Source organism: Leuresthes tenuis, unplaced genomic scaffold, assembly GCF_036924035.1.
Source record: "Leuresthes tenuis unplaced genomic scaffold, fLeuTen1.0.hap1 SCAF_3, whole genome shotgun sequence".
NCBI lineage: Eukaryota > Metazoa > Chordata > Actinopteri > Atheriniformes > Atherinopsidae > Leuresthes > Leuresthes tenuis.
In genome coordinates this window covers 16,379,153-16,392,521 of record NW_027325357.1, presented here as the reverse complement: position 1 = coordinate 16,392,521, position 13,369 = coordinate 16,379,153, and the positions used below count along the sequence as shown (strand labels likewise).

At 41.3% G+C, this 13,369-nt stretch overlaps 1 protein-coding gene across 4 annotated transcripts in view; it reads right to left on the bottom strand.

Annotated features, from left to right (window-relative positions):
* Nucleotides 1–2,436: 2,436 nt before the first annotated feature.
* Nucleotides 2,437–13,369, bottom strand: part of erc2 (ELKS/RAB6-interacting/CAST family member 2) — a 39,148-nt gene continuing 28,215 nt past the window's right edge. For 3 of the 4 annotated variants that reach the window (XM_072382107.1, XM_072382110.1, XM_072382109.1), the window contains 8 exons: nucleotides 11,733–11,935; nucleotides 6,539–6,550; nucleotides 6,079–6,202; nucleotides 5,818–5,978; nucleotides 5,028–5,175; nucleotides 3,238–3,918; nucleotides 2,632–2,699; nucleotides 2,437–2,524 (listed from right to left, as the gene is read on the bottom strand). In XM_072382107.1, coding sequence (XP_072238208.1) covers nucleotides 2,673–2,699; nucleotides 3,238–3,918; nucleotides 5,028–5,175; nucleotides 5,818–5,978; nucleotides 6,079–6,202; nucleotides 6,539–6,550; nucleotides 11,733–11,935 — 1,356 coding nt within the window. In that variant the 3' untranslated portion in view covers nucleotides 2,437–2,524; nucleotides 2,632–2,672. The remainder of the gene's footprint in view (nucleotides 2,525–2,631; nucleotides 2,700–3,237; nucleotides 3,919–5,027; nucleotides 5,176–5,817; nucleotides 5,979–6,078; nucleotides 6,203–6,538; nucleotides 6,551–11,732; nucleotides 11,936–13,369) is intronic. The other variant, XM_072382108.1, reaches the window with a different exon arrangement.

Sequence of the window (13,369 nt, the reverse complement as noted above, 5' to 3'; positions counted from 1 at the left end):
CGTAACGTGGATTAACGGACATGTAAAAAATGATGAAAAATCATCTCGGTTTGTGAAAGATGGGTCGATGGAAAGACATTTATATACAACAACCAACATTTGACACACAGGCACCATGAGGGGAGGGAGGGGGAAACTTGGATCTAGTAACAGTCTACTTCATTTTTTTCACAATACTGTAACACCATGTGTTGGTTTTTCTACTTTATCAGCTGTAACGGTCACACACATCACCACTTCTGTTTACGTGACGACAACGACAAGAACGCACACAAAAGAAATGCATCCAGACAGAGTCACTGAAACCTCTACTTGGAGGATATTTTGATAGTCCTCATTCACAAGTGCAAGCATCCGACTGCTGAGTGCAGCAGACGTAATCTCACTGCTACCTGTGAGCTACAAAATGTTTTTTTTTGTTGTTTTTTTTTTAAAGTTGTCACCACAGGCCAAGTGGTCTTCAACTGAGTTGCTTTCACTTTAAGAAAGGAATGTAATAATGTCTTTTCTTGACTTCTAGATAGATTTGGATACGCGTTAATATTTTCCATAGACCGTTGCTCTAAAGCTCTTCTGTTTTTCTGGGCTGTCCTATATTTTCAGACAGGGAATGTTAACTTGCTGCTGAGGGGTTTTCTCACAACATACAACTCAGATGAAAATCGTACCACTCAACGCTCTAAATAAGACACCTCTGACCTCCAGCCAGTTAGAAAAATAACCATGAAGGAAAAAAAACATATATAGTATATCTTGTCAGTCTGACACGATTTTCTGACCACATATAGACACACTCTATAGATTTCTCTCTATATGTATAATATATGCATATCTATCATGTGTACAGATTTTACGAGGCACAGGCCACCTTGTTGAGAAGGAGAAAACAAGTCACTATGTGTGGGGAGATCACACAGACTACTGCTGAGAGAGCACATAGGAGAGGGAAATAGGAGCATACTGTAGGTCAGAGACTAAGGTGTAAGTGGTACAATTAAACCTGCAGGGAAAACATCTACTGGACACTTTCTCCACTTCATAGTCTATTATGATGCTTATAGTGATTCCCCCATTGTCAAATTGTATGTACAAAATAGTCTTTTACAGTTGTTTGTGAAGCCCGTTATGGGATCAAGTCCCTTCACTGTAAAAGGACTAAAAGACGCTCTTGTTAGGTCTTCTGACACCATTTAGTTTGAGCACCAGCAAAAGCACCATTAGTAAAAATTCCTGTAACACAGAGGTGCATAGGTGCATAGTCTCGGTAAATCAAAATAATCTGATGAGTATTTTCTGATCACTCTCTTGGCCATTCTGATTGGGTGAATGATTACAGTTTGATTTACTTTAAATACAGATGGAAAATAAAAATCCATTCCCTTTATGTTGACATCTGCATAGATAAATTCTTTTTTTTGACTAACTCTGATTAAAATGAGGTAACATGAAGAAAAACATTGATGACAGACAGAGCCTTGAGGTTAAAACTAGCCCCAAAACTCAAATTGCCGTGCTCGTGCAGCCAAGGAGACACTGCAGGCAAGGCTCAAGGCGCTCCGTCAATCAGCCCAAAGTGCTTCCTTGTGCTTACGAGAGATCATAACAGAAAACCTAAAATCACTCAAATCTGCCATAAGTGGAACATGCTGGTAAAAGGACACCATCACACTTAGAAATGCTTAATTAAAGAATTGGAATGTTAGATGGGTGGGGCCATATAAGAAAATGAAAATTAGTGGTCACTGTGCGGCACAAAAGATAATACAGCTCATCAATGCAATCAGATTATGTAAACAACAGAAGAGGCTCTGCACAATGCGGTTCGTGATAGCCAGGTAGAGAGGTCAGATGTCATCAGGTGGGTCAGGAGGGCAGTGAAGAGTCAAGCGTAGGGGCCAATCAGAGCCAGAGAAGTGAGTCAGGCAGGAGCAAAAGGTGGCAAGACAACCACGATTTTGAAACAGTGAAAGGACTTAGGATGCTAAAAAGATGCTTGAGAATTCTGCTGGGAGGAGGAAGAGGGCTTGTTCAGCTGGTGAAAGACAGGCGAAGTGACTTCTGTGAGACCTCTGATGCAGGGAGGCCATGTTGATCGCAAGTCATAGCAACAATTTGACAAGCAAAAGACCCGGCACTAGAGGGCATCACATTGAGGATCGTTTTGTGAAGGTAGTGGAGGATGTCTCATTCTGTTCACACTAAGTGGAGGCCCCACATCACCTTAAGAAGGACATAGGACTGTGAGATGCCGTTTGGAAATTAAACAACATCACAAATTTGTCAAGCTTTTAGTTGTGTGTCTAAGGAAACTAAGACAATCACCTGCTCAGCTGTCATTCCCCATGCAGAACCTGCACACTTGACTGTCTCCTCTTCTTTCCCAGCGAGAAAACAAAAAACAAAAGAAACAAAGCAGAGGTCCCACTGCTCAGAAGTATTGACTGATTGAACGTAATACATTGTTAGTTGGGTGGTGTTTCAACATCATGGCATGGCCGTGCTCCTCCAGTAGTGACTGAATCATCTGAACGTGAGAAACGACAAATCACAAATGTCACGATGAAGCTCCTTTTGTTGTATATACACTACAGACAAGAATTACTATGCTGGAGAGAATTAAATATATCTTACCCCTCAAAACAACATTAGAGCTTTGGTTGTCACAGCTAAGATTATGCCCAAATGCCCTCCTCATCATCCTGTTGTCAGCCATGTTATGTTGAAGAAGAGAAAGAGGACAGAGACTGGAATATGTTTGCTTAAGAAACATCACTGGCACATCAGAAATGGTGGAAGACCTAATGCAGCTACAATATGTAAAAAAACTTGCATTATAAAAGTCCAGTATAAAATATCCTTTTTAAAAGAATATATAAGCAGCAAAATGTTGAAAAGTATTCAAGAAAAAGTGCTGTGTCAGTTGCTTTCACTCATATTATTGTACATGATGAATAGATAATTAATACTGAAACATCGGTGAGATTTTTTTATAGCTAGTTGTGGGTGGAGCTGTTCGGAACCACTTTATATGAAGCTTCATAAACAGAAACACCAGGTAATTCTGGAGGGTTGTGAGGTTATTCATGGCAGAATAACAAAAGCGAAAGACAAGCTCTGATCAACAAATCTTTTGTGTATCAGCTCTTGAACTGTTTCTAAATTGTTGGATTATTTTTGAACATTTTATTATGTTAAAACATCTGCTTAAATACACGAGCAACATGGGTGACATCTAACCTGGTCTGGGGAGGGGCGATGACCAGCAAGTGGGGGTCCTCGGGCCGGCCCTCCTCGATGGTGAGGCGATGGATGACGTGGATGCTGGGCGTGATGTGGGTGCTGAGGGTGCTGTGGGTGCTGGGAGTGCTGTGGGTGCTGAGGGTGCTGAGGGTGAGGATGCTGGGGGTGTGGTCCTTGTTGGGGAGGGCCATGTGGGTGCTGAGGATGAGGGTGCTGTGGAGGGGGATGTCCATGTGGGTGTTGTGGTGGATGCTGGGGGTGCTGTTGGTGAGGGTGCTGAGGCTGTGGCTGTGGGGGACGTGGATGCTGCTGGTGCTGGGGAAGTGGCTGAGGGTGCTGAGGGTGCTGAGGGTGAGGGTATTGGGGCTGTGGCTGCTGGGGATGTGGGTGTTGTGGCTGCTGGGGATGCTGCAAGTGCTGTGGGTGTTGGGTGTGTGGATATGCGGACTGCTGAGCATGGGGAGCATGGGGAGCATGGGTAGCGTGGGGGGCATGGGGAGCATGGGTAGCGTGGGGGGCATGGGGAGCGTGGGGGGCATGGGGAGCATGGGGAGCGTGGGGGTACTGGGGCTGGGCCTGGGGCTGAGCATGCGGAGGCTGAGGCTGATGGTGAGGGGCGTGTGGATGATATTGCTCGTCCTCATAGTTGTCAGCTATCAGCTTCATTCTGCTTTGTGTCTGGAGGAAGAGGAAACTGGTTAGAGCATGATGTTCTGAAACTGTTATAAACAACATTACTGTTTCTCAGCAAAAAGGGAACAACCTCGCTCTGATTAAAAGTTACTCTTAGCAATTAGTTGAACCACAATATGGAACTGCTTCCTCAAGTGATCTCTGCCTACTGGCGCTTTCCCTTGACTAGTGGATGTTTTCCTGCAAATACACATTGCTATATTTGTATTTCTGTTGCTTAAATTATGCAAAGTTCTAACCTGTTTCACTTTCAAATAAAGAAATAAAAAGAAGCCGCTGCTGGAGTACTCTTACATCTTACATATTAATAATTAGCAGCAGTGCCAGTCTTGATGCAATTTACAGGTGATGGGTTTGCTGGACGAGGGGCACTATCTACTGGAGAGCACTGTCACAGCAAGTCAAATTTTTCATGTTTTTTTTGTGTTTTTTACAAGTTATCCCAACCTCATAGGTAACTAATTAGCATAAAAATGAAGAATTAAAAGAAGTTACAAGACCAGTAAGATACCAACACACAAGAAGAGAGTTTAGATCAAAACAAAGTCAGTTTGTTGTTATTTATCGTGTTAATTTCTCATGATTTTGTACCACAGCAAGCATGGGCTAATAATAATATTAATTACAATGATAATAATCTGAAGGATTCACATTCTTCCCAGACCAGCACTCATTGTGATCTCTGAGAGATTAGATCTCAAAATATTCTTAGTGGGTTAACTGTAGTTAGAGCTGTGGGCTTGTAAAAAAAAAAAAAAGAGTCAAAACCCTCAAAACTAAAGTTCTAACATGCTTTGGATAAATACATCAAAACCACCAACAAGTTAAATGAATAACATTGATTATCTGGCATGGTCAAGGGATGCGAGAGATTAATTTTAACAATTTGCTCATGAAGTTAATGCGATACGAAAAATACAGCATTTGAGAAAAGCACTAAAACTGATCTTGTGTAGCAGCCATGAATGCAGCAACCTCCATGATGAAATAGCGAGTTGCTTCTAGCAGTCAAACGACTAATTGTACCTAAAACTGCTTGGTATCCAGCTAAAGTGTAGTGAAACATTTCCACGACACTGTGAAGCAGTACTAACATGTTGTTTGAGCTGGTGCATCAGTTTGTCCCGCTCCCTCTTCAGGGCCATCACCTCCTCCTGGGTCTTCTTTTTATTGGAGGCAGACAGTTCAAGCAGTGCAATATTAGCATCTTTCTCACTGATGGCTGCCAGGAGAGCTTGTTGTCTAGAAGAAAAACAAGATTATTGCTTCTCTACTTGCAGTCAATTTTTTTTTGCAGCAGGTTTTCAGATTTTGTGCTTTTTTCCCTAAACACCTGTCCAATCAGAGGAAACGTGGCTCTTAAAAGGGACAGGAACTAAAATGGAGCATCTCAGACAGGAGCTGACAAGAGGTGCTGCAGTAGTATACAGTACAAGAACATTTCTGTTTATCTGAAACATCAAAACAGGTAAACCTTGTTTAATAGATCCCAATCATGTCATTTTGAATTCAGAAGCAAGCATGAAATTGACTCTTTAAAGGGGACAAATGATAAATCATTACACACATCCGCTTAGACAAAGATCAGATCGCTGTGTTATTCTCCACAGAATGGCATAAAAGGTATTCAAAGGCATTTTAAGAAAAATAGGCATTTGCTTTCTTTATGAGAATCATGTGAAAAGGTTGATACCATTGTTGCATCTCTTTTCCCAGGAAGCCATAGACAGCGGCATATTATTAAACTACATGTCCAAACTTTCAACTCGCCTGTATTCAGGAAGTTATTTTGGTGCACAGCCTGAGACGAGAATCCGGAAGAACATTAAACAAAACAGTTGAGAAATTGTTTGTCATCTGCATTGAACTAACAACAGCACTTACTTCATTTCAAGGATCTCCTCCAGCTGTTTCCTTCGCTCTTGTCTCATGTTGGTTAGGTGGGTGTCCCTCTCTTGTAAAGACTGCTGTGTGGAGGAGAGACGCTGCTTAGTGGCATCCAGCTCCTGCCTCGTCCTTTCCAAGGTGCTCATCATATCCTCCAGCTGACAGACAACGAGTATTATTTGAAAATATACATTCTTATTGTAACCTCACAAGCACTTCACTATCAGTGCTACATATTTCTTAAGAGTAAATCCTCACCTTTAAGTGGTGACCGCCGTCTAAAGAGCTGTCCTTCCGAGAGTCCTGCCCCAAGCCCTTCTTGTCCCCTTGTGATCCCAATTTAATGTTTGGGCCCTTCTTTGTCTGATCTTTACCTCCTTGCCTGTAATATAACACAGATTTAAAAGCATTTACATGTCATGCTATTGGAAAATGCCAAATAGTATTTTGTTATTTCAAAAGGAATCAGACACAAGGGAAGAGGGTACATTATATACCCATAAATCATACTTAAACACAGAATGAGTGTATCGGGATTATCATGTGCATTTTGAAGAAATCTTGTCTCAAAATAGTTCAGCAGTACAGCATCAAGGCATGAGTATCACATATGAAATGATAGTCTCATGTCATTGTTGAGGGAGCTAACAGGTTTCAGCACCAGATTTAGGATAAACATAGGTAGAGAGGCTTTGATGCCAGCAGGGAAATTACTTACCTCGGAGCTAAACTGTAGATAGGGAGAGGAAAGGGTAGAAGACAAGAGGATGATGGGACAATTGAAGAAAATATTGGAAGCAGGAAACAAAAGCACACAAAAGAAAAAGTTTGAAAAAAGAGACATTAGAATGAGAACGTAAAGAAAATACCACAAGAAAACAAAAATACACTGAACCCAGAGGAGAGCGCGCTGTGCTATAATCATCAAACAACATGAGCGATTACAGATGCGCCCGTGGCAGATGCTGCTCTGCAGGCTGACACAGCTAATGCAGGATGCACCTTTTCTGAAAGACATGGAACTGTGTGCATCTGCTGCCAAGCCTTGGGGTGGCAGACATGCAGTCAGACAGGCAAAAGTTAGCCGGGCAAAAGGAGAGGGGAAAAGGGCAGGTTTGAGTGCTGAGCAAACGGAGGGGAAGCCAACGTTGATTTGATCAAGTAAGGACAAAGGTAGTAAGTAGACCAGTTATGAATGCAGGGTTTTTCAGACAGAGGAGACCCGACTGAACTGACACACTTCAGGAACAAGGGTTCAGTCCAGACCCTACCTACAACAGCACCTCACACCGAGCACAAGTAGACCCGGAACACAGCAGCTCCAGTCATGCAGGCTATAGGCTGATCATTTTCTTTAGTTCATTTTCATTTCTAGGAGAGCAAGCTATGCAAGACAGGTGGGGCAGGTTGGGAGGAAGAGCAGGTAAGTGGGTACTGGGAGGAAAATTTGAGAAAAGAGGAGCTGTCAAGTTATGTTAATAGGATGAAAAAGTCAGTAAGGTGCAAGGGTGACAGAGATTTAGAGGCATAGGGTGGGAAGATGGGTGTCTAGAATGAGAAAGGGGAAGCATGCCCATTGCAGGAGGAGGCCTCAACTCTAACATCAGACACTTCCTACAGTAAGCTACAAAAACAGCCATCACCATAAAAATATATTTATACATAAAATGTGTGTGTGTCTGCAAGTGTATCACTGTGCAGACTATTTAAAAAAAAAAAAGAAAAAAAAAGGGTAACCTGAACTACAATCAAAAAGGAAGCAAGATCAGTCGGAGCAATCACACCAGATTCTACAAGAAATAGGCTGCAAATACAACCCCAGCTCAGAAACAGCTGAGATGATATGGAAAGTGCAAATAAAAAATGCAATGATTCTTCCTTTTTTGCTTATTTTGTCTAGACTGTTTGAACCCAAGATGTTTTTGTTTTGTTTTGTCTTGTGACTATCATTTTATTTGTTAAGAGACATCCTTGTTTGCATTTCAGGCCTGCAAAATGGGGCAACATTAATGTAGGAAAGTTCATTGACTCTATAGTGCAACTTATGCCGTCTTCAAGATGTAAAAACACATTATGCACACATTACAGATGCATTGCTGAAGAGGAAAGTAATTAATGGTACTCTACTGGCCTACCTGCACTCCTGACATGTCTAAACAGAGAATGTGTGGAGAATTTTTTAATTCAGAAAATGCAACAATGACCATGTGCTGCTGCACACCTTGAAGTAAGATTGCAGGAAGAATGGGACCAAATAACGCCAGATATGCTTTTTCTCTCAGTATCTCCAGTGCCAGAATGTCTTTTCAGTTTTTTGAGGGACAATGACAACATTACAGTGCTAAGAGCTTCACCATCCAAACTTTTTTTGTAATGTTTTGCTGATCTGAAATAGAACAGTAGATGCATATTAAGAACTAAAATGAAGTGGACGACGCAAAACTTGAAATATCTTGGGTTCATACCATCTGCAATTACATGAAAGTTAAAGTAAATGTAAGAATCTTTGTTTTTCAGTTTGCTTTATGTTTTGTGGAAATTAGTTTTTTTTATATTCTCCCAACTTTTTCTGATTTGGGGTTGCAGCATCAAATACAATGTAGCATTATTAGCATTATTAGCTACACATTTTCGATGTGGTGTGTTGATATGTTGTTGCTTAGTCTGACTGACTCTGACTTGGTGTGACTGACTTTGACTTTGCCATGCATCTTGACACAGACAGGCAACGGGGATCAAGAAACAAGAAATCACAGAAACACCACGAAATATATGCCTGTTTCGACATATATTTAAAACAGTACGAGCTGATGTGTCGTGCTATGGTATGATATGAAACTAAAATCTTTGCTTTATTATTTTTTTCTGTCATCAGTGCTCAGATAGATCGTCAACTTGCAAAAATAAACATGCAGCACAAAGTCTCTCTGACACACACACTTTGTAACATGCACACACAAGCTGATGAAAAGCACTCATGGAGCAGTTGTGGACAGTTCACCACGAAACAAACACATGCTAAAGAATCATAGGCAAAAATGAATCCAGGGATCTTTGTATCATCTGGATAAGTAAATACTGACAACACATAGTATAAACAGAGTTTTTCTTTCTGATACAAAGATCAGTGAATCCGTCAGACAGCGGGTAGATCCAGGCACACAGGTGAAACCAGATGGAGTTGCAGCAGTTGCAGTTGGAGACTGCACGCAGCCGAGCTGAAGTGCCAGGGCAGAGCACTCACTTTCCCAGGAAATCCCACACCATGCCCCCTATCTGCTGGGGGGCAGCGGACACAGAAGGGAGCGGGTCAGGGGGAGCTCTGCCACCGGTACGAGGGATGGGGCGTGGGGCAGTGGAAGGGGGGCTGGTGTTGGGTATAACAGAGAAAGAGTTGCAAGGGAGATGAAGGAGAGATTGAAATATCAGAGTCAGGTTTGAGAGGGGAATAGGAGGAAGTTGACAGAGGTTGGAATTGATCAATGGCAGAATGTACAGAAAGAGACAGGAGATAGAAAAGGAAACGGGGTGGAAAAAGTGGGTAAAGATGGCGAAAAAAAGGACAAGAATACTTAATTAATCACACGCTGCTAACAAATTAAGCACTTCAAAAAAGTGGCTCCTTTAACTAAATGGGAAGGGAAGTTATAACGGGCTGAAATACAGTATGGTGGATACTGTAAGTGGCAGGGGAGAAGGCCTGTTACTGACACACAGTAGTGGTTAAATCAGTTCAACCAGTCTTTATGTTAATGTGAATCCTGTCAGGGTTAATAACAACAATCTCCAAAACAAGCCCAAAAAATGGTTCCAGAGTGGAGACTCTGGAAAAGTTACCGCACAAATTAAAGACCGAAACAGCTGGTGTCTCTGGGCGCTCTTTGCAAAGCTGACCAGTGTTTCCAAACACAAGCCTGTACTATTGAACAGTGATGTGTTAAAAATTGTAGCTGTAAACACCTCCAAACAGCTATTGTGAATGCTATTCTATGCAGTGAATTAGGCTGTGTTCACAGATGCGACTGGCTATGTTAAAACATTGAACAGCAGGAAAATGAGAAAGGCTGAGTTTGTGAGCTTATGCTGCGGATTTAACTTCACGTCAGTGCTGAAACTGATTTCCTCTTGAATTAAGCAGACTAAATCTACACTTGCTCTGGATTTTATAACACAACATTTGGTAACATGGTCATTTACCATTTTAGAAGGTTGGGCTGATCTTCACGCCCCTGCCCACAGCCCTCGACTTATTCTTTGCTCTGGCCGAGCAATAAGTTGGTGCTCGTGTTGCACTATTTTTTCAGGATTCAAGCTCTGACGTCAGACTGTCTACCAATCAGCACTGGAACAGCTTTGGTGGCTCTAATATGGCAGCAACACACAAGTTACTCAGAGAACCTCATATGTGTATGTCAGGTTCCAGCTGTTGTCCATCTGGATAAGAACATCTGAGTTAAGACCATGACTGCATCCAGTGCAGAACAGCATGATGACTTTGTGATGCCACACTTGTACATGACACGAAAATGACGGTAAATGTAAACCGACCACAACATTAAAACCACTAAAACTGACCACTTATGGAACTCCAGTGCCCCACATGAACAGCAATAAACTGAAGTTACCAGTCACAAGAAACACAACTAAGAGCCAAAGGCTACGATGTGGCCGTTACACTCCCAAAGCCCAGTTTAATCGAGCCCCATCCACATAAGGCCAATCCCACAACCATGTGCAGATCCTGGGTGGGCATTGCTGACATCTAAATGGCTCCTGAAGTGTCCTGTCCAGTCAGTTGTGGCTTGACTGTTTAAAGATAAGTAAAATAAAACAAAAGACTTTGGCCATTTAAACACTTACTTACTACTACAACAATGCAGCATTTATATCGCATTTATGTCTTAAAGTAAATAAGACCATTAAGGAGAAAATTCTGAGCTGGATGTTGATTTAAAAGTGTTTATGAGGTGGGAACTGGTATTTATGTTGAGACATAAAAGCAGTTCCAAATGGACAGAGAGGCAGCATAAAGGCCTTTTCCATTTGAACTCAGAAGCCAGAATTTCCAAGTTTTAACAGCAAAAATCAAGTAATCTAAGTACACAAAGTGCTACACCAAAGATCAGTTTGTAAATTGCTGCTGATGTGGAAAAATCTTGAAAATCCATATTTCCTCATATCAATGTTTCTTTCATAAATCAGTGCTTTTGGTCACCCTTTACATATGACTTCACAGATAACAAGCCAATGAAGCGAATGAAAAATAACAAATGAACAACAACAACAAAACTTGTGTTTTAATCTTGTCACTCCATTGGCTTCTCCAACTGTCTACAAAACCTTGTAATCCCCACCTCACCTCCATCTCAAACTACCAACCTAAATTAAATAGAATTTTTCTTAACAGCATTGTATTTATCTGACGTTATTTACATTTGTTTATCCCCACAAAAACCTTGCAACTCTATTTCAAATTGATTATGGAAACACGTTAAAATGATTATTATTCACATTCAATTATCTGATCATATTCAGAGACAAAGTGCAAACTTTGACAAAACAGTTGTCACTCATTTAGAAAAAAGTTTTTTAAATTGTCTGAAAAGTTTCTTACATACAAGGTCTCTGCCCGACAGCAACAAAATTATATCCTGGCTGGTGAAATAAACCTTAAAAAAGAAACCATATTGCGCATGGACTGTGGACTGTATTTTTATGACCCCCCAAATCAGAAAAATCCCAAACCTGTCACTGCACAAATCCCACAGGAGCTACAGCATCTGTTATCGAGCTTGACTGGGATTGTTTAATAATGTCAGAATTTAGCTGAACAAATACATTCATCACCTGTGTGACTTCAAAGATTTTGAGACTAAATGTACCTGCATCTTTTAAAGGTAGTAACTAGTTACCTTTCCAACTCTGCAATCTTCTTGTCCTTGTCATTCTTCTCAGTCTCCACCTCCCGCAGGATGTCCAGAAGTCTCTCCACCTCTGTCTGAGCCTTGCTTGCTTCGTCCTTGTAGTAGCCCACCTCCTTTTCCAGCAGCTTCACTCTATCCACGTACTCTGGGTTTCCTCTGGAGCCGGACTGATGCTCCACCTCGTGAGCCTTCTGCATCCACACACCAAGGACAGACAAACACGCACACGTCCGGTGACACACCAAGTCTGAATTAGAGTCAACACAGCCGTGCAGTGCAGCTCAGAGCCTTTTATTCGCTGTTCCCTTTCTCTCTCGCTGTCTTTCTGAACAAGCAAAGTAGAGTAACTGTGGACCAGGGCCTCATTACTGGAGCTGGCTCATCAGTTTTAATAGAGCTATTATTTAGCTCCATTTAAATGGACCTCTGAGACTCAGACATTTCGCACTCGGTCAGTATGAAAAATGCTGGACTGTGTATTATGTGCCTCTACAGCACTAACACTAACAGTAACATAAAAAAGGCAAAGAAATCTTAGATCATTCTGGTTATCTGTCACTAACTAGCTAAAATCATAGGTCTACCATTTAGTCATAGCAGACAGACCTCACCATCACTCACTCATCATCAACAGTCTGTAACTCTCCATGAAGTACAATATAGTAATACACAACAACCTTGAGGTAAAACAAAACCACATATGTTGCAACATTATACAGAGCCATCCACTAAAGAACTGCAGTGATCTCCAACCACAGCGGATACCTAAGCTACTCGCACCACACTGAGACAAAACGGGAAGCGTGGCAACACTGACGACATGCAACAAGGTTGACCAACTCATGCAAACCCAACAAAGCTGCATTTACAGATCAGAAGTACGAGGAAAGAGTAGCAACAGCAACCAACTAAGTAAAGTTTAGGTTTACATTAGTAAGCTTGTGCAACAACAGTGTAACGATTCGATTGTAAATTAACATTAAATCATGTCAGACCCTCAAATCACTGCAAATCACAAATGAAAACTAGTTAAAAGGGAGCTTTACTGGACAAAAAACTGGGCTCCATACAGCCAGTAGGATTACATTTTATTTGTAAAATAAGCGATAGGAGGTGGTGCTGTTACTGTTAAGGGTTTGTATTTTCCTGCTGTGCTTTTTTTTTCATTTTTCATTTATCTGCTATGCTTAAAGCTGACGCAGTCTGATGTTTATTTTTTTGGCACTATTATATGATTTATCTGTTTGATAGTGTTTAAGAAAAACTGAGCAAAATCTCTTCGGCTGAATGACATGAAACTTGTCGAAAAAGGTGGATGATGGGTGATGGAAGAACCGCGCAGTTACTGGTGTGGATATCGATAACCTTTCATAAAAGTGTCAGAACGGATATTGGCGGTTGTCGTCCATTATGTTCGTACAGCAAAACATCATGAAAAACAAGTTTTCTATGTAACGCTGTAACTGATTTCAAGTTAGGAAAAAAAAGCAACAAATATGAAAGCAACCAATACATATTTGGTAAAAGTCTGTTTTCAAACTTTGACAAACTTCTGCATTTCGCACAGCGTCGCAAAACACGAGGAGGCTTGTCTGCAGGTCAAGTACTGTGACTTCTACTATATA